The 21,481-nt window shown below is 43.1% G+C and overlaps 1 protein-coding gene across 1 annotated transcript in view; it reads left to right on the forward strand.

The window, feature by feature from the left end:
• The window catches only part of ntrk1 (neurotrophic tyrosine kinase, receptor, type 1), a 51,034-nt gene that overhangs the window by 24,338 nt on the left and 5,215 nt on the right, over nucleotides 1-21,481 (forward strand). Inside the window, exons 9-16 of the mRNA XM_088327732.1 lie at nucleotides 4,685-5,017; nucleotides 6,351-6,368; nucleotides 6,443-6,501; nucleotides 7,958-8,060; nucleotides 12,799-12,954; nucleotides 13,468-13,598; nucleotides 15,361-15,533; nucleotides 19,544-19,787. Coding sequence (XP_088183858.1) covers nucleotides 4,685-5,017; nucleotides 6,351-6,368; nucleotides 6,443-6,501; nucleotides 7,958-8,060; nucleotides 12,799-12,954; nucleotides 13,468-13,598; nucleotides 15,361-15,533; nucleotides 19,544-19,787 — 1,217 coding nt within the window. The remainder of the gene's footprint in view (nucleotides 1-4,684; nucleotides 5,018-6,350; nucleotides 6,369-6,442; nucleotides 6,502-7,957; nucleotides 8,061-12,798; nucleotides 12,955-13,467; nucleotides 13,599-15,360; nucleotides 15,534-19,543; nucleotides 19,788-21,481) is intronic.

The raw sequence follows: 21,481 nt of genomic DNA on the forward strand, positions 1-21,481 counted from the left end.
GACTCATCTGAAGACTGTTGTTGAGAAGGTACTGATATGAAAGGATTCATTCATGAATACAGCAAGTCAATATTGAAATCTGTGGATGAACATGAAATTGATAACAACTCGATGTTTCGTGTTAGGATTAGATACTAAAACTAATATAAGTGGAAAACATAAGCAATTAGGATGACATATTCACGTCAACGTTTTCATAATCGAACAGTGAGCACGCCATTACTAGGGGCGCCATTTCCTGCAGAGTGTCTTGGGCATGTGCAGACTGGCGGCGCCCATCCTATGTTAGCAAGTGTATATTGTCTTCCAAGTACTACTTTCCTTTGGTTTTTGCGGTTCCTGTACATTACTCACCGTTGCGGGGGTCTCCCGAGTCTTTGGGGTTGGCCGGGGTCATTTCCTGTCAAGTTGACGTTTTGCGGTTGGCAAGTGGGGCGGGTTTCATTATTCATGGCGGGGTCAGCGCCGGGCCCAAAACTCGGGCGGAACGCATCGATCGCTGGAAAAACGCAAAGTGCGCCGTCGGTAATAACGGAACCAGAAGCAAAATTGCTTTTGGGGTGCGCGAGACAATGTCGAATCGCCCGTTTGAGCCATGGCCTATCGACAAGCGGTCAACTTGAGTGGCTAGAGAAGGAAAGAGTGGAAAAGAGCGGGAGATGCTTAAATCATAGAACACTCCGGCATGTGCTCGCACGGCTCGTCGGGGACGGCAAATGAAGCAGGAGCAGCCAACAATGACGATAGCAGCTAGCGGCGAAACATAGCCTGCAGCCAAGTGGCTATCGGGAGTGACTAGAAAAGGAAACAATGGAAATGAAGTGGAATACGCCTGAATGACGGTACTGGGCAGCCATCACATTTGAGGTACACCTATGAAAGGCAGGTGACACCAAAAGATGAAGCTGAGGCAGCTAACATTTAGGTGACCCATAGCAAAAAAGTGAAAAAAAAAGAAAAAGAAAAGTGGCTAACGTGTGTGACTAGTAAAGGAAACACAGAAAAAAATGAGAGGAAGCCCGATTTATGAAGCTAAGCAACATTGGCTTGCATGAGCAACTGTAGAAAACGAGTGACACTGAAATATGACGTAGCAGCTAACATATAGCAGCTAGTGTTGAGCCATAGCCTACCGACAAGTGGTCATCTTGAGTGGCTAGAGAAGGAAAACAGTGGAAAAGAGCGGGAGATGCCTAAATCATAGAACACTGCGACATGTGCTCGCATGGCTCGTCGGGGACAGCAATTGGCACCCAAGATGAAGCAGGAGCAGCCAACATTTAGGTGACCCATAGCAAAAAAGAAAACAACAGAAAAGTGGCTAACGTGTGTGACTAGAAAAGGAAACACAGAAAAAATTAGAAGAAGCCCGATTCATGAAGCTCAGCAACATTGACCTGCTTGAGCAACTGTAGACGGTGAGTGAGACTGAAATATGACGCAGCAGCAAACATATAACAATAGCAGCTAGCGTTGAGCCATAGCCTATCGAAAAGCGGTCAACGCGAGTGGCTAGAGAAGGAAACAGTGGAAAAGAGCGGGAGATGCCTACATCATAGAACATTGCGACATGTGCTCGCACGGCTCGTCGGGGACAGCAAACGGCACCCAAGATGAAGCAGGAGCAGCCGACAATGACAATAGCAGCTAGCGGCTAAACATAGCCTGCAGCCAAGTGGCTATCGGGAGTGACTAGAAAAGGAAACAATGGAAATGAAGTGGAATACGCCTGAATGACTGTACTGGGCAGCCATCACATTTGAGGTACACCTATGAAAAAGATGAAGCTGAGGCAGCTAACATTTAGATGACCCATAGCAGAAAAGTGAAAAAAAAAACAACAACTGAAAAGTGGCTAACGTGTGTGACTAGTAAAGGAAACACAGAAAAAAAATGAGAGGAAGCCCGATTCATGAAGCTAAGCAACATTGGCTTGCATGAGCAAGTGTAGAAAACGAGTGAGACTGAAAGATGACGCAGCAGCAAACATGTCACAAGTCAATCCCCCCCCTCCCCTCCTGTCGCAAGAACTCCAGCTCACACGCACGCTTACTTTACTCAATTTCGTGCCGACATTGACTTTAAAATACCGCGTTTAAAAAACACCGTCGCCAAGGGAACCCGCGTTTTTTTTAGGGAAAATCGGCTCCCGAATTTGCAATTTCGTGCCCCGATTTTGAGGCGGCGGATAGCTTCTCGGCTCGGAGGGAAGACGATTTGAAACCTTGAGCCTTTTGGCTAACGCTCTGTCACGGTTGCCATGGTGCACAATTGGCCCCGGCCGTGGGACGCCAGCTGCGGCTCGTTGAGAGATTGACTTTCTGTCTAGATAAAGCGCTCTCTTGCTTCGGTTGTCAGCCCGTCAAACGAACTTCTGCCCCGCAAGACGTGGGTTCTGACTCGGTCCTGTTTTCCTGTTGGTATTTGCTGTACAGTAGTGTTCCCGTTTGTTTTTGTCCTGTTTAATTTCAGGTTCCAGTTTTTTTTCTGTCTGTTTTTGTCCTGTTTATGTCACAAGCCAGAGACAGGGACAAGACCCAATAGCGTTCGTTTGACTCAGTTTTATTGAAAAACAGAGCAGCGCTCGCTTCCACGATCCAATGATCTTCGGTCACAGGTAGCTTATGGCAGGAACGCGCAAGTGGCACTTCCGTGTTGAGCAGGGATAGTCGTGGGTGCCAGGAAAGCTGGCCGGTAACCGGGACAGGGGAGCAAGGGCGATAATCGAGTCCAGAAAAAAGGTCGGCAACAAGTATCAGGCAGGAAACAGGGCAAAACAGGTCGATGGCCAGGACGGAAGAGCAGGGCAGACATGGGTCCAGAAACAGGTCGGCAACAGATAATCAGGTAGGAGAAAACAGAGCAGGAGATTGTCGGAGGGTACGGTGCTTGCCGAGCAAAAGCGTAGGTTCGCAGGACGGTCTGACGGCTTCCTCTTGGAAGCTGGGGGTTTAAAGAGTCAATGAGCCAATCAGCGCTCAAGGCTGTTGGCGCCAACGAGGCAGCCACAGGTGCCCCAAATCAGTAATCAAGACAGTTTATTATTTTCTCCAGTTTTCGTTCCCGTTCTCCAGTTACTTTTCGATATCCCGATTTGTTATCTTTCCTGTCTGTCCCTTCCTGTCTGTAATCGACTCCATCTGTCTGATATTGACTCGGGCAATTGGTATCCATCTCGTCGGCCTCTGGCTTCTTATCATTCCATGCAGACCGGCTGCCTAACGTGCGCGACCCCCCGTTTCCCGTAAAATAAAAGGCTTGCGTGATAAACGTCACGCGTTTGGGTCCGGTTCCGGTTCCTGACAGTTATCCTATTTTTGTCATCAGTGTTCTGGGATGCGGGGAAGAGAGTGGTATAGAATAGAATAGAATATACCTTTATTGTCATTGTTACAAAATGGGTTAACATAGTGTGACAACGAAATTGGGCATGACACTCCAGTTTCACACAGTGACAGTGAGGTAAAGAGCCAAGAAGATAAAGGAACAGAGAAGATAAGGTTATAAAACAAGGAGGATATGGCTATAGTTATAATTTACACAAGAAATGTCGGCATGTAGATGTTACATACAGTTGGTATCGTAAGGGAATCAGGGTGGTAATGGCTGTGGGGAAGAAACTGTCTCTGAGTCTGTTTGTTTTTGCTTCGTGTGACCTGTAGCGCTTGCCGGAAGGCAGCAGGTCAAAGAGGCGGTGGTTGGGGTGAGAAAAGTCCTCGATGATGTTTTCTGCTCTGCTGAGGTAGCGAGAGCGGGCCATGTCCTCCAGACTGGGCAGAGAGCAACCGACGATTTTCTGGGCTGTTTTGATGACCCTCTGGAGCGTTTTCCTGTCTGCTGCCGTGCACCCGGCATACCACACCGTAATGCCGTATGTTAGAACGCTCTCCACTGTGGCTTTGTAAAAGGACACCTGCAGCTGCTGTTTTAGATGATTTTTCCTGAGCACTCTCAGGAAATGCAGTCGCTGCTGGGCCTTCCCTACCAGCGCTCTGGTGTTTGCAGACCAGGAAAGGTTTTCGGAGATGTGCGCACCCAGAAATTTGAAGGAGTGGACTCTCTCTACACAGTCTCCTTTTATGATGAGTGGTTCTGGATTCCTGCCATTCCTTCTGAAGTCCAGTATCAGTTCTTTTGTTTTCGTGGTATTCAGTGTGAGGTGGTTTTCCGAACACCACGTTGAAAGTGACTCCGCCTCATCCATGTATGCCGCCTCGTCCCCTTCAGAGATGAGGCCGATCAAGGTGGTATCGTCGGCGAACTTAATGATAGTGTTTGTGGGGTGGGTCGGTGAGCAGTCGGAGCTGTAGAGGGTGAAAAGCAGGAGGCTCAGTGCACAACCTTGGGGGGAGCCAGTGTTCAGTGTTAGGGTGGGAGAGACGTGGTATATATATATATATATATATATATATATATATATATATATATATAACATGTGTGCTTGCGGTTTTCCTGTATTCTATGATGAAAATGGTGAAAGTAAGAAAAGGCCTGGTTCAAATACAGTCCGAATGCAAACCCAGACCCCCAAAAAATAGAAAGTTTTAAGAATTTTAGAGGGAAAAAAAACGAATCGGTCTGGTCGGTCTCTGGCTTCCTAACGTTTCCCGTAAAATGAAAAGGCCGGTGTGAGAAGGTCACGCGATCGGGTCCTGACACGCCCCTGTCATTTTTGTGCGTTCAGTCCCGGCCAAGATCCTGAACCTGAGCGACGCGGTGCAGCTCCACCACTGGTGCTTCTCCTTCGTGGTGGACGGCAACCCGGAAGCCAACATCACTTGGTTGTACGAGGAGGAGGCGCTGAAGGAGACGGCCTTCGCCTACACGCAGCTCCTCCCCGACTCGGGGGACGGCTCCAAGAAGCACGGCTGCCTCTCATTGGACAAGCCCACGCACATCAACAACGGCCGCTACACGCTATTGGTGGCCAACCGGCTGGGCGGCGACCGCGCCAGCGCCAACGGGAACTTCATGGACAATCCCTTCGGCCTCTTCGATCCCGAGGGCATCATACCCGGTAGGTGGGGTCGGGGTTGTGGGCGGGGCTACGCCACGCTGTCCTCCCCGTTAGCATTAGCCGCTAGCGCTTTAAAAAAAAGAAAAACAAGTTGCAACTTCTCTTTCCTACATTTTTGTCTTCTTCCATGTTCTGCGTTTGCATGTCTGCCACCGTTATAGTTCCATCCTTGTATATGTCCCGTCCTTTCTTTCGTGTTTGGTTTAATAAGAGCCACATATTCTGCGTTAAACAAAACAATCCGCCCGCCGTACTCCTTTCATGTTTTGTTCAGTTCGTGTTCCGACCTCATCTTGCACGGTCTCTTTGTCTCGGCACTCTCGTCGTTTTATCGACCCGTGAGTGGACATGTTTCGCCTGCTCTCCTTTCATATTTTGTTCCACTTGGGCCAGTTTGTGTTTTAACATTCCGAATCTTCTCATTCTTCCATGTTTCGTGCAGTTAGTGTGCCCGCATCCGATTTTATGCCAACTCTTTGATGTCTTTGAATTTGGGATGGCCTGGTAAACGTCCATGTTCTGTTCCTTTTACACCGACTCATTTCAGCTGAGGGCCACAGGCTAGAAAAAGAGATAGAACAAAGGTGACAGGGTAATAAAGAGAGAAGGAAAGAAAGAAATCGAGAGAGTACAAGAGAAAGTGAGAGTGAAAAAAATAAAAAGAAAGGGAGAAAATGGATAGAGGAAGTGAAAGAAAAATAGAAGATAGGGAAATAAATAGGGGTGGAAAAAGAAAGAATGGCATAAAGAAAGAGAGAACAAAGAAAAATAATGAGAGAAGAAAAAGAGAGACAGAGACAAAGAGAAGAGGTATAAAAATAGTGAGTGTCAGAGAAAGTGAGAAAAAAGAAAGAGTGAAAGAGAAGGTGGAAAAGAGAGGAATGGAAAATAAAAGGGACAAAGGTAGAGCGACAATAAGAAAGAGAAAATTTTGGAAAAGGGGAGAATCAGAGACAGAAAGTGAGTGAGAAAAGTATAAAAAGAAATAGATGAAGAAAGAGGGAGGAAAAGTAGCAAGTGTGAGAGAGAAAGTGAGAAAAAGAAAGAGTGAAAGAAATAGAAAAAAGAGACAAAGATAAATCAATGGAAAAAGGGGAGAGAGAAAGAACCACTACAGTTGCTTTGTGAGTGGTGCCTGGCTCGGGTGACACCGAGTGGACATGTTTCCAAGGACAGCTAATTTTTCTCTTGTGTTCCTCTGGCCCTCGTCTAACGCGCCTGATCCCGGCCCGCGGGCCGCATGCCCGACACCCCTTTCACAAAATGTTTCTTCTGATTGGCCCGTCTCTCTCTAACCCGAGCTTTTTCTCTGTCCGCTTCCTTCCACGCAAAGTCGTCAACTTGGATCCCAGTGAGTTTCGGCGCAAACTTTTGGAGCTTTATTTTGAAACGTTCTCCGACTGACTTCCTGTCTGTCCTCCGCAGCTCCCACCAACAAATCCGTCCCGGACGTGAGCGAGAACCTGGAGAGTCGCGTCTTTGTGGTCCGTCGCTTTGGATCCTTTGCGTTGTTTCCATGGCACTTACGTACTAAAGAGTAGATAGGTGCCTACGTGGCGGCCATATTGGTAGGGGCGGCCGTCTCCTTTGAGGCCATGGAAGTCCATTGAAAAGGAACAATAACTCACTCATTTTACAACCCATTTTCTTGCGGAATATTCATTCAAAAATATAAAAACGCAAAAGCGCTGTTTTCAAATTAAAAGACGACGACGACGACAACAACAACAGCTTACGGAAACTATTAACGAATAATTATACGATCAGGGTTGGGTAGGGTTACTTGAACTGGATTACTTTCAATGACTTTTGGATGACTCCAATAGCAAATATGCTCAGAAAAGACAAAAGAAACGAAATAGGAATCAAATGATGACTCACAACACGTGGTAAGCTTTCTCTCCTGGCTTTGATCTCTTTGATCTCCGGCAAAATTAACATCAAATGCCACAGAAACAAAATGAAAATCAATCCAACATCATTTTTGCCGTTCCATGTATTCTGTTACTCCCAAGCCTGCACAAAATGGAGTCATTTTATTATATTATTAGCATATTTAGTATTAGAGTTTTCCAAAAGTAAATATAAGTAATCCAGTTAAAGTAACCCTAGCCAACCCTGTATACGAGTTACAGACAACTGCATTGAAATTTGAACTCTTCGTCGTAAACTCATATTTACAAATCGAAATCAGCGTTAGGAGGAATTTATGACTTAAAAAAAAGGGTTTTAAACTATATATATCGAAACCATCTACAAATAAACAATATAAAGTCGATAGTCAGTTTATGCTAAAAAAAAGTGAAACGGAGCCTTGGCCAAACACGCGAAAGGTCCCTGATACGAGACCCGGTGGAAACATATATTGGCCCGGAGAGGGATGGGCGCCACCAGGCTGTACTTGCCCAAGAGACACCGCAGGAGACGCTGCCCCGACCACCCAGGTGCTTAAGAGAATGTATTCAAATATTGAAAAACAAAAAATGTATTGGAAGTTGTTCAGTTAGTTTAAATACTGAAGAAACCATACAGTGTAGTCCCTTGCTAAATCAAGTGTTAAAACTATAAATGTATCCTTTCATATCAGTACGTTCTAGAAACCCTGAAAGAAGGTGATGCAGTGCAGTCATATTTTGAAAAACATTGAAATAATGTAAGCCACCAAGAGGACTTGGAACTACCGAGGTTCTCAAGAAGATCAAAGAATGACCCAAAAAATGGAGGCAAAAATGTTTTTATCCATGAAAGGAACATCCTTAGGCAACACAATGAGCCGGCATTCTCTTTTGGATTTGTATGTTCCGGCTACGTGTACTGGAGCATTAGCATAGTTCGATCTGATCAAAGGGGGGTGTGGTATCTACTTTTCTGTACGTATCTGTGGTTTTCATGCCCGATTCGATACCCGACCTGATGCCCAATTTGATGGCGGTTCCGCAGGTGTCGGTGGCGGTGGGCTTGGCCGTCATGGCCAGCATCTTGCTGCTGCTCGCCGTTTTGGTGGTCAACAAATGCGGACACGACTCCAAATTCGCCATTCACCGTAAGTCCGCCCAAATTTTTTGAAATAAAAGTCCTTTTTGGCCAATTGGAGTTGACCTCTGATTGTTTTAGTGCTAGACTGAATCTATGTGACACTACTTCTCTCTCATTTTTTTCTCTCTCTCGCTATCTATTTTCTTTATTCCTTTTCTTTCTTTTTCTCTTTCTTTCTTTTTTCCTCTTGTTCTTTTTTTTATTTCTCCCTTTATTTCTTTCTTTTTCTCCATTTTCTCTCTCTCCCCTCTTTCTCTTAACCTTTCTCTTCTTTCTTACTCTCACTGCTCTTTCTTACATTCTCCCTTTCTTTCTCCTTTTCTTTTTCTCTCTCTCTCTCTCTCTCTCTCTCTCTCTCTCTCACTTTCCCTCTTTATACTTTCTCCCCTTCTGTTTCCTCTCGTTGTCTTTCCTTTCATACGCTCTCTCCCTTTCTCTCTCCTTTTCCAATTCTCTCTCTTGCCTTCTCTCTATCCTTGGGCATAGTCAGGGATTTTGTGTTTTTGTTTGAGTTGAAATTTGCTTAAACTGTAAAAAGCTAAGATTGTATATTAAAATTTATTTTTTGGGATCTGTACATTTTTAAATGTATATTTCATGTGTTGCAAAACATACAAAACTATCAATGTTTTATTATCAATATCATTCAAAACCAAAACCAAATCTGAGGAGCTGTTTGGGAACCGAAAATGATCTGAGCCAAAACAGTCGTTTTTCTAAATAGAGCTGTCCTCTTGGGTGCGACCGGTAGGGGGCAGTGACGCTTCACGGGACAAGCCATTTTCACACTTTTTAAAAGTTTGTCCTCATTCAATGCTTGGTCTATATAGAGTCGGACTGCCAAGAAAAGTGGCTTTGGCAACAATTTCAAGCATTTTCAAGCACTTTGTCCAAAATTTCAAAAATTTTACTGAAGACACGACCTTAAAAGTCATGTTTAATTGTATAGGCTTTAACAGAACACAGACTATTATAAGACCATCCCCTAATCCAAAACCTACATGAGGGCGCGTGTAGGGCAAGCGTTATTAATGATTTCAAGCACCCGTACGAACCCTCCTAATTGCGCTGGCTACTTAAGAGTCAAATCGCGGAACGCAGCTCGTAAAAAGCTAAATCGGTCTCGGCGAGTGAGGCGGGCGCGTACGCCTAGTTAGCTGGCGGCCGCTCCCGGCCTGGAGTGCCTTAATTACGGTAAGAGAGCAGAAAAAGCTCCCTGGGCGCGGGGCCATTAAAGATGATGGATGGACGGGCGGCCAAACCAACGCTAGCCAAAATGACCCCGCCCCGTCCCCGCCTCCCCTACCGCATTTATTCTGGCGCCTAAGTGCTCCTGATTGCCTAAGTGGAGCCTCTGTCGTCCCCGAGCTGCCTTTCCCTAGTTCCATTTCCTAGCTTGCGTTCGGGAGAAGGGGGGGGAGTGATTGGTGCTCGATCGCCGCCTGCAGTCGGCGCTTGAGGGGCCAAAAGACGCGATAAAGGATGCCGAGTTCCAGAAGGGTTAAGTTCGTCCGGCTCCAAAGTTGAAAAATATACGGAAATCGCTGAGAAATGGGAGTTAAGAACCTTGTCAGCGTGGCACTGTACAGTAGAGGACAGGAAGAGGCTGCAGAGGGTGACTAACACTGCATGCACAAAAGAGCATTGGCAACCCACTGCCTTTATTGGCTGACATTACTATTGTTATGGAGTCGGCTTGCATAAGGTAAGAAAGAGAGAAAATGTTGGAAAGAGGGAGAATGAGAAAGACAAAGTGAGTGAGAAAAAATATACAAAGAAATAGATAAAGAGAGAGGGAAAGGGAGGAAAAATAGCAAGTGTGAGAGAGAAAGAAATAGAAAAAAAGAGTCAAAGAGAAATAAATGGAAAACGAGGGAGAGATGGAGAGAAAGAACTACCGTATTTTTCGCACTATAAGGCGCACCGGGTTATAGGGCGCACCCCGAAAAAATAGTTTTTGGTCCTATTTTTTCCATAGATAAGGCGCACCGGATGATAAGGCGCTACAATGGGAACATGGACAAAACAGTCAGATAGTTGAGTCCAACTTCTTACCCCCTTAACATTCCCAAAGCTTGCAAAGAAGCAAATACGTGTCGTAGACACGTGCGGATGCGGTGTCCGTACCATGTCACTCAAATGCATCCTTCCATCATTCGGAAGGTTCAAGTTTTGGGATTCAAGAAATGCCAACCATTCCTTACTTTCTATTTTCTTTTTCGCTCGCAACTTTACTGTGCATATGACAATAAACACTTGGAATTGAGTTGAATTTAAAAAAAGACCCATCACAGAAACATCGAGTTCAGTCTGAAACAAGATACAGGGAAAATATATAGCCGGAGTAGCTCACCAAAGTCGTTGTGTTCATAATAATGTGCAGCCGTGGTCCTCTTATATCCGTGAGTGTAGTAAATCCAGGAGAGTCAAATATTTACAAATACAGAATAGTAAAAAAATGCTTTCTGTATGCCGTCAAACCACGTGCTATACGCATTCATCTTTTTCAGCCAATTGCAGGCTTTGTTTCGCCGCTTCAGCCAATGCCAGCCTGTATATGATAAAAAGGATCCGCCCCTTGACCTCCGAATAACTTTAGCCAATAGTGATCCATTCAAATGATGATTGACACATTGGTTAGCCAATGAAACGCCGGTAAATAAATCCCAGCATACACCGCGGACGACTTCGCCTTTGGGGGAAAATCGAGTCGGCGGCTGCTTGCCTTAGTTGCAAGACTTTGTGACTTCATATTGATCCATAAATAAGGCGCACTGTATTATAAGGCGCATGGTCAGCTTTTGAAAAAAATTAAGACTTTTAGGTGCGCCTTATAGTGCGGAAAATACGGTAGATAAAGAGAGCGGGAAAGGGAGGAAAAATAGCAAGTGTGAGAGAGAAAGTGAGAAAAAGAAAGAAATAGAAAAAAAGAGTCAAAGAGAAATAAATGGAAAAAGGGGGAGAGAGAGAGATGGAGAGAAAGAACTACTACAGTTGCTTTGTGAGTAGTGCCTGGCTTGGGTGACACCGAGTGGATGACAGCTGATTTTTCTCTTGCGTTCCTCTGACCCTCGTCTGGCGCACCTGACCCGGGCCCGAAAAAGGGGAAATTTCAACTTGTTTACCCCGAGTGCAAATGTTGGCGAATATTATTATGAATAATCGCCTTGGACGAAAGACTGGCGTTCGATTTCTTGGCAGGGAGCATGCCGGGTCAAACCGACCCCAGGAACAATATTTCCTGGAAATGTGGAGCCGACCAAAAACAGTTCTCGGAAGTTACATAAATATTACAAAACGTCCTGTCTGGTGGCGTGCATGTACACGTGCAAGGAGGACGGGCGAAAATAATACCGATGTTGTATTAGGATATAAAAAGCCAATTGTCTCTGAAGACGAACGAGACTTCGAGATTTCTGTTGACGAAGTTCAATAAACGAACTCTCCGCCCCACGCCAAGACTCCACAATTCTTTGTCCAGAAGAAATCAGAATAGATAATCTGGACCTCTCTGGTCAGCCTTTGAGCATATTTAGGCACCATTGGAACATGGCTCTCATTTAAACTAACAAACCAATGCGTGATGACGTCACTCGATGGAGAACGTCCTGCTGCAAAGTCACGTGTCAAAGCGCTATTAAATTCACAATACATCTCATTTGGGGAAACTGGTTTAGGATTTATTCTCAGTAGTTCCTGCATCTTAAAACATGAATTAGCTAGTCTTGTTAGCTATTATAGACAAAGAGAGAGGATAGGGATAGTCTCTTTATATTGTGATACTGTTGACTTTTGTTGTGAACAAAGTATTTGAAGTGCCGTTGCACATGTCTACTTGACCAGTTGTCTCAGGTTGTGAGAATTTGATTTATGTATTTCACACTGCAGTGGTAAACCCACTTTATATTGTTGAACATTCGTGGTACAGTAGTCTATGTTATGATTTTAGCGGTAAACAGACCCATGTGGGGGAGGTAAGAACTGCAGGTGGGTGCTTAAAACGAGGACAGTGTGCATAAGCAATATCAACCAAACAAGTAGGCACAAAACAACCAGAAATGCTTAAAACAAAAATGTGTGACAAAGAAACGAGAACTAAACCAGGAGAAGGACAGGAAAACTCAAAATGACCCCGCTGAGTCTTGCCCCCCCAAAAAAATGTCCTTTTAAAGGGTTCAGGATGATTGGTCACAGGTGTGTGATCATTGAACACACCTGTGCCCAGTTCAAAACACTCGTTGGGGCCCTCTGGTGGTGGGAGCTATGCCAAACCCTAACAGTATATGCGAAAACAAAGCTTATACAACAAAGACAGTTAAAACATCTTCTTTGTTCCTTTATATCTTTGTTTTCCTTATCCTCACTCTAAAATGTGGGACTGGAGTGCCACGTCCAATTTCGTTGTCACAATATATCCCATGTTGTAACAATGACAATAAAGGTATATTCTATTCTATTATTAGGCAGTTGTCTGACTAGAGATTGTGATTTATTCAATAGAGTGAAACTCAATTGACTTTTGTTGTGAAAAAAAAAATCACTTATATAAGTACAGTAGGCTATGTCTACATGACCAATTGTCTTCTGTCGTGAGTTAGTGTTTAATGTGTTAAAGGCACTTTATATTCTTTACAGCTGATATTGTTTATATTTGTTTCACTTGAAGTGTAGGAGAAACGGTGAGGTGCACTAAATACTACAAAGTTGTAGAACGCACGTTGTGTATTTGTACCCGGTTTTTCCAGGTTCCTCTGTGACGAGCGCCTCGGAGGATTTGTCGGTCTCCTTGCGTTTCGTGAATCTGGGGAGCAGTCCCCCGTCCTCCGACGAAGACTCGGGACTCTCCAGCTTCGTGGAGAACCCGCAATACTTCTGCGGTATCGTCAAGGACAAAGACATGAGTACGTTTTTTTGGCCGCGATACGGGAATATACTGTATATCTAGTACAAATAAAACGACAAGAATATACTGTAGAGGACATAAATGCTATTTATTCAAATGTTCTCACTTTTTTTTTCTTTATTTGGGTATTCAGCTGTCATTTATTTTGTTTGTGTATTTTATGGTGTACTTTTTCATGTATTTTATCGTGTATTTAGTCCAATATATTTTCATTGACTCGGTTGTGTATTTTGTCCCAACAAGATGTTATTCAAAAGAGGAGGCGGGCTCAACTTGCTAAGCTTTTCACCGATTGGTCGACGGGTGAAATAGCCGACGCGTTCATCATCTATCGGCCAATGGGTGAACGGCTCCGGCAATCGGGCCGCCTCCTCGTTTGAATTTGTATTGCATATATTTATGACTACTTTTTAATCTTTTCATTTATTTCTACATATGGCATGATTGCAGGTCCATAGGATAGGCGTCGGGGTTTTTTTAAGCTCCTATTTTTTCTTCTCTTTCTCCGAAGGCGTGCAGCACATCAAGCGCGCCGACATCGCCCTCAAGTGGGAGCTGGGAGAAGGCGCCTTCGGAAAAGTTTACCTGGCCGAGTGCGCCAACCTTTGCCCGGACGACGACAAGATGTTGGTGGCCATTAAGGTGAGGCCGTCTTTCGCGACTCTTCTTCGGTTCCATTATTTATATCTACGGTAGAACACAGCGCTGCTGAGATGGCTGTGGCGATTTGTGGTACTACAACGCGACATGAAAGATATTGCAGATGGCATGCCTTTGGAAAACTTTGTTACTCGTCCTTTATAATTGTTCGCATTGTTGATTGGTTATAGCGATGCAATTTAGGGATGGAAATCATTCCTGTGCCTTTTTCATAAATGTTGATCATGACAAGCTTCCTTTCCATGGTTATCATATTTTTGCTTTGGCTTTTAGCAACACTGCAAGTTTTGTGACCTATAGCAAATAAATCTAGTACCAAAAAAAAAAGTATTCGATCAACTTAAGTCTTTGCAAAGCACCAGAGATTACGAACTCAATTAAGAGAGAGAGAGGCATTGTGGGAGGGAGTTGAGCCATGGTTACATTCTTGCTTCTACCTTTAGCAACACCACAAATTTAGGGACCGAGGGGATAAAAAAATTCAAGTTTTGTTACACGATATTCAAAACTGAAGAGACACAGGCATTGTGGGAGTTAGTTCAGCCAAAAGCATATCGACATCTTCACGATAGTGTTATGCAAACCAATAGCAGAGCAGCATTTGATGAGAGACATGGAGCAACGGCAATTTGTCCACTTTTGATGAAACCAGAGCTGGATTTATTTAACCCCCTTTTTTTTCTCATTTTTTCTTTTTATCACTTTACCTTTTTCTCTCTTTCTCTCACTTTTTCATCTTTCTCATTGTTTTTTGTTGGTTAAAGATCAGGTCATCGTGTCATTGTAATCCTGTTCAGTCCTTTGAGACATTTTTGTGATTAAGGGCGTCAGAAAGAAATGGGACTTGACTTTTTTTTCTCTTCCACTCTGTTTTACTCTTTCTTTCTCACTTTCTAACTCACTCTTTTTTTCTCTTTGTCTCATCTCTCATTCTTTCTGGCTCTTTTTGCAATTTACTTCTCTTTCAACTTCTTTTTCTGTCTCTCTTTTTCTCTTTCCCTCTTTATTGTCCTTTCTCTATTTCTCTTTCTAGTACTCCCTAATTCTCTCCCTCTCTTTTTACCTCACCCTCTCGTTGTCTCTGTCTCCCTTGTTATCTCTCTCCTTTTCTACCATTCTTTCTCCTTTTTCTCTTACCTTCTCATTTTTTTTCTCTCATTTGCTTCTCCTTTTCCCATTCTCTATTGTGCTCTTACTCTCTCTGTATTTTTCTTTTTCTCTGTCCTTCCCTTTCTCTCTCTTTATGTCTCCTTTCTTTCTCTTTCTTTCTCTTTATCTTTAGTCTGTCCCCTCGTTAGACCTTTTATTCTAGCATGTGGCCCCCACCTAAGATGAGTTTGACCCCCCTGAGTTAAAGGGATTACAAGATTGAATTGTTTAAACATCGTCTAGAAAAGATTTCAGATACGTTTGGCATTCCCTTGTTAATCCTTCAACGCGGATGGAGAAGGATCGGACATACGACTGTCTCGTCAGTCTTTGTTTACATCGAGCTGGCAGAACCGGAAGTGACGCGAGCGACCCCGAAGTCGTGATATTTTGCGATTATTCTTTTACGTAAAGCTCAAACAAAAACTATATATTTATGTAGAACACTTTTAATATCATTTTTTGGGAGTCACCTTTTAATGAACTTATATCGGTTTAGCCTTGTTTAGCATATTAGAACACACTATAACTTATTTAGTGAAGTTATTGGGGTCTGCAGCGGGGTTTACCGTACGCGCGGTGTTTTTTTGCTCAGACGTTGAAGGACGCCAACGAATCCACGCGTCAGGACTTCCAGCGGGAGGCGGAGCTTCTGACCGTCCTGCAGCACCGGAACATCGTTCGATTCTACGGCGTCTGCACTGACGGCGAGCCGCTCGCCATGGTCTTCGAGTACATGCGGCACGGGGACCTCAACCGATTCCTCCGGTACGTCCGCTGCGGTCCTGTTTGGCGCAAAACGTCTGGAAGGAGTGCGCAGGTCACAATGACTACATCTCCTGATCTGAAACAGACACGAGGGCGAGGGAAAACTCAAAAAGTTTTATAAACTTGAGGAATGTTTGTGTCGTATTCTTTATATAGAAAACGGCGAAAATACACCTATAAATCCCCTTTCATTTTTTTCCATTTTCAACTTTTCTGAAACAAGTACAGGGAGCCACTAGGACAGCACTAAAGAACCCGATGTCGCTCTAGAGCCGCAGATTGTCGACCTCTGTCCCAAACCTTTGACGAGATCTAGCAAATATTTGCACGATTCGCTCATAAACTCCATTTCTTTTCATTTGTTACTTTCTCTCACGTTCTTGCATAGCCGGAGAAGTGGACCACACTGACCTAGACACAAAATGAGATTTTAGAAAAGGATGGATTGACGGAAAAAAAATTCAATATCGAAAGTGTGCCGGAACAGAACAAGAAAGTTTACGAGGATCTTCGGAATTCAAAAACCTTGTCGTGACGTCATGTTACAACACGGACAAGATCTAAATGAGCAAAACGTGAAAGTAAGAAGAAGCGTACGATCGAACACAAACTCGCCCGCACGGAACAAAACATGAAAGTAGAACGCAAGTGATATGTTGAAATACCAACTGGCTCCAACTGAACAAAATATGAAAGAGAGAAGATGCAGGATATGTTGTTAATGAATACTGAATCAGACTAGTTCCAACACACTAAATCAAGAAGCCACATAAAAACATATGGATAAAACAACGAGTTGGACATTGTTTGATCTGGTCTTGTCAATTCTTCCAAAGTTTAACTCCGCACACAGACACGCACATCCTTTTCCTGGTGGTTCTCACCTTTGGGATCATGAATTCACTACGGCCCCTTAAGTTATAATTTCCTTCTTTCCGACTGAATCATTTATGGATGTTTTCTGGCACGATGTTTTGTTGACCTTCAATAGCAGTTGTGCAGTGAAAAATTTGACCGAAATCATCTCATTTGAATCATTTGGACTGCAGGAATAAAATATGAGTATGCTCTCGATATCTTACCCTGTGTATGGTTCTAATTGCACATTTTTGAAGGATAAAAAGGGGCTGGAGTCAACTTTTGGAATGATTCCCCCAGACTTCTGCACAATATGTTAAGTATGGCAGAACTAGAGAACAATATCATAAATACAATGCATTATAGGTTAAAAGGCTTTATTAATTATTGAAATGCTTTTAGATACTTTAGTTTGTATGTGTCTGATGTGTGCTTTCCAGAGTATACTTTCTTCTTTAGTAATCTACTCAAGTAAAAAGTTTAGTAATTTACTCCAACAAGTACAAAATACCCTAAAAAAACCTCAAGTAACTCCTTCCTACTCTGGGTTTAAGTAACGGCTTCAATATAGCCTAATGTTGCCGAGTAAGAGTACACTTTCTTCTTCAGGAATCTACTCAAGTAAAAGTCAAAAACTTGATTTAAAAAGGCAAAATGTCCCAATACTTACTCAAGTAGGGGCAATGAAGTAAGTGCAACTTTTTACTACCCAGCTTGTTTTTGGTTGCATAGAATAATGAGGGACGTCTCCTGAGAAACCGGACGCGCTGTCCCTTTAAAACAGATCAAAATAAGGAGGACATTAGGCCCGGACATCACCTGGCTCCTCTCCAACAGGAGGCAAAAAAATAAGAAACAAATGTGAGCAAAATCACATTTGGAGCGAGAGCGCCCCGTTGTCCAGCTGCTTTGGCCGCCACGCCACCTGCCTGATAAATGAATAGTCGGCGGGTGTTCGCCCGAGTGGGCGTGGCCAACGTCGCGTTAGCACGCGATACCCCGCCGTCCCTCACCCGTGTTTAAGCACATTGCTTTTAAAAAGTCACTATTTCTAGTGACTCGCTACTTCTCCCGAAAAGTAACTGATTACAAGGGAACTATTTCCTTCAAAAAAAGTTACTGTACAGCCAAAGAATTTGACATTTTGCAGCCTGAGACAACTGGTCAAGTAGACATAGCCTTTTGATCACAACTAAAGTCAATTGTGAAACAATATCAAGTGAGTTTCACTCTATGGAATAAATCACAATCTCTCTTCAGACAACTGCTCAAGTAGACATATGCCACTGCACTTGAAGTAGTTTACTGTTGAACTCTTTACTGTTGTGGTGTTGAAGTGCGTTTAACACTGCAGTGTAAAAAAAAATTAACTCTCACAACCTGAGACAACTGGTCAAGTAGAAATGTGCAACGGCACTTCAAATATTTTGTTCAAAACGAAAGTCAACAGTAAGACAATAAAGGGAGTGCAGAATTATTGGGCAAGTTGTATTTTTGAGGATTAATTTTATTATTGAACAACAACCATGTTCTTAATGAACCCAAAAGTCTCATTAATATCAAAGCTGAATATTTTGGAAGTTGGAGTGGGGCTTTTTTAGTTTTAGCTATTTTAGGAGGATATCTGTGTGTGCAGGTGACTATTACTGTGCATAATTATTAGGCAACTTAACAAAAAAAAAATGTTTACCCATTTCAATTATTTATTTTCATCAGGGAAACCAATATAACAGCTCAACATTCACAAATATACATTTCTGACATTCAAAAACAAAACAAAAACAAATCAGTGACCAATATAGCCACCTTTCTTTGCAAGGACACTCAAAAGCCTGCCATCCATGGATTCTGTCAGTGCTTTGATCTGTTCACGATCAACATTGCGTGCAGCAGCAACCACAGCCTCCCAGACACTGTTCAGAGAGGTGTACTGTTTTCTCTCCTTGTAAATCTCACATTTGATGAGGGACCACAGGTTCTCTATGGGGTTCAGATCAGGTGAACAAGGAGGCCATGTCATTAGTTTTTCTTCTTTTAGACCCTTTCTTGCCAGCCACGCTGTGGAGTACTTGGATGCGTGTGATGGAGCGTTGTCCTGCATGAAAATCATGTTTTTCTTGAAGGATGCGGACTTCTTCCTGTACCACTGCTTGAAGAAGGTGTCTTCCAGAAACTGGCAGTAGGACTGGGAGTTGAGCTTGAGTCCATCCTCAACCCGAAAAGGCCCCACAAGCTCATCTTTGATGATACCAGCCCATACCAGTACCCCACCTCCACCTTGCTGGCGTCTGAGGCGAACTGGAGCTCTCTGCCCTTTACCGATCCAGCCACGGGCCCATCCATCTGGCCCATCAAGACTCACTCTCATTTCATCAGTCCATAAAACCTTAGAAAAATCCGTCTTGAGATTTTTCTTGGCCCAGTCTTGACGTTTCAGCTTGTGTGTCTTGTTCAGTGGTGGTCGTTTTTCAGCCTTTCTTACCTTGGCCATGTCTCTGAGTATTGCACACCTTGTGCTTTTGGGCACTCCAGTGATGTTGCAGCTCTGAAATATGGCAAAACTGGTGGCAAGTGGCATCTTGGCAGTTGTACGCTTGACTTTTCTCAGTTCACGGGCAGTTATTTTGCGCCTTGGTTTTTCTACACGCTTCTTGCGACCCTGTTGACTATTTTGAATGTAACGCTTGATTGTTCGATGATCACGCTTCAGAAGCTTGGCAATTTTAAGAGTGCTGCATCCCTCTGCAAGATATCTCACTATTTTTGACTTTTCAGAGCCTGTCAAGTCCCTCTTATGACCCATTTTGCCAAAGGAAAGGAAGTTGCCTAATAATTATGCACACCTGATATAGGGTGTTGATGTCATTAGACCACACCCCTTCTCATTACAGAGATGCACATCACCTGATATGCTTAATTGGTAGTAGGCTTTCGAGCCTATACAGCTTGGAGTAAGACAACATGCATAAAGAGGATGATGTGGTCAAAATACTCATTTGCCTAATAATTCTGCACTCCCTGTATAAAGTGACTATCCAATCCCTCTCTCCTCACGTCAATTAGTGATTAAAGACGCAGGAAGCGCTGAGAATGTTAAGTCATGTGAATTTAACGGCGCTCTCACTCGCTAACCTTTTTCGTCCGGTCGGCAGATCCCAGGGTCCGGACGCCCGGATCCTGGACGAGACCAAGTTGGCGCCGACGTCCAGCGAATTGACGGTGCCGCAGATGCTTCACATCGCCGGTCAGATCGCCTCGGGGATGCTCTACTTGGCCTCCTTGCATTTTGTGCACCGAGACCTGGCCACCAGGAACTGCCTGGTGGGACAAAACCTGGTGGTCAAGATCGGAGACTTCGGGATGTCCAGAGACATCTACAGCACCGACTACTACCGGGTGAGGAGCCGGCGAAATACCCGTTCCGGGATTGGTTTGCCGGCAGAAAGGCCGCTTTGGGTTCGTCGGCCACGTTGGGGTATTATAGGAAGTAGTCCAGTGTGGAGTTTGAGGTCACTCCTTAAAAACACCTGATGAATTTGCATGAAATCTGAAAACAGGGGTTCGTACAGCAAATTCAAGCACTTTTCAATCACGTTCAAGGCCAATTTTTCAAGTCCCTTCAAAGGAAGAAATCTAGCTGCTCAAAAAAATGTTGGTTTTTTTTTTGGGCTTTGATGACTAAAAGTCACCATCTTGTGCCGATTCTATCTATCTTTTTGCGTCAATGGGCTGCTCTAAACTGACATGAATTCTGCCTCAACAATGCAAGAGTGCAGCTTGGTTACGTCAATCACAGGAAGGGCTCTGTAATAAATGAGTTCAATACGGAAGACAAAAAGAAAGAACTGCATGTATAAAAAGAAGGAAAATGAGCCCAAATTTGGACTCATTTGAATGATAATTGATTGCTCCTTTTCTATTTGTTTGACTTATTCAAATTGATATCATATTACATTCAGGTGATCTGTGTCTAAATTGGTGAACATAGAATTGTAAATAGTTATTTTTTTGCATTTCATTATTTATGCAAAATACTGTTTTTTCTCAGCAGCAAAAAGTTCAATTCAAAAAACAAAATATAGGAAAATAAAATAAACATATGAATACATGAAAAAAATACATAGAAAATATATAATGTTATTGTGCTGTATTACTAAAATAATGATAACAAAATATAGAACCAATTTGATTTATTAAAGAAAATATAAACAAACAAGAAAAATACTCATAAGAAATGTAAGAAAACCATGAGCTAAAATGAGAACAAAATATCTGATGAAAACTTTTGGAGAGGACGTCGTTGGGCGTCACCCCAAAATATACGCAGGGAGGAGATATGGCAAAGAGGGAACGCTTTTTAGTGCGTTCGTTCGAGCAATGTTCATTCAAAGTTCAATCAAGCAACGTTCGAGCCGTGTTCAAAGTTCGTTCAAGAAACATTGGGCTTTATACTGTGCTCAAAAACATCTTGGGATGTTTTTCCTTCCCCGCTTGCTTAATCAACAGCTTCCTCCTGCAACAACATTATCCCATGACTCATGCCTCCCGCCAGATGTCTTCACACAATAGGCTACTACTGTCAGTTCGAAGGCTGCTGACTTACAGTTAATCCACAACAAAAGAAGAAGAAAGTTTTTCCAATGAGCTGAATTGAAACAAAAATAATTGAGAAATACTAATACAAATTGTGAAATAGGGAAAACAATTGCAAAACGAGACTAAAACAGTATAAAAAATGAACCTTTAAAGAATATGAAATACAGTAGACGAAATATTTTTTCTGTCAGCAGCAAAAAATATTGTAAAAGTGCTCATAAAAATGGAAACCGAGTTAAATGATATTTGAGTACATGATAATAAAATATATAATCAATAAACAAACATTACAAATATCAAATGTTATCTTAAAAATATAGAAATAACGAATTAGAGGATCAATTTGATTTTTTTCGAAAAAAAAAAAAAAGAACAAAAATCAAGTCAAATCTATCTCTGTCTAAGAACGTTCATTCCACTTTGCTCTTCCCAACCTGACACCCGCTTTGCCATGCAACCTTTCGTCAGCAGAATAGGGGGGAAAAATGAGCCAA

Source organism: Urocampus carinirostris, chromosome 2 (genome assembly GCF_059441175.1).
Source record: "Urocampus carinirostris isolate Australia breed hairy pipefish chromosome 2, RoL_Ucar_1.0, whole genome shotgun sequence".
Taxonomy (NCBI): domain Eukaryota; kingdom Metazoa; phylum Chordata; class Actinopteri; order Syngnathiformes; family Syngnathidae; genus Urocampus; species Urocampus carinirostris.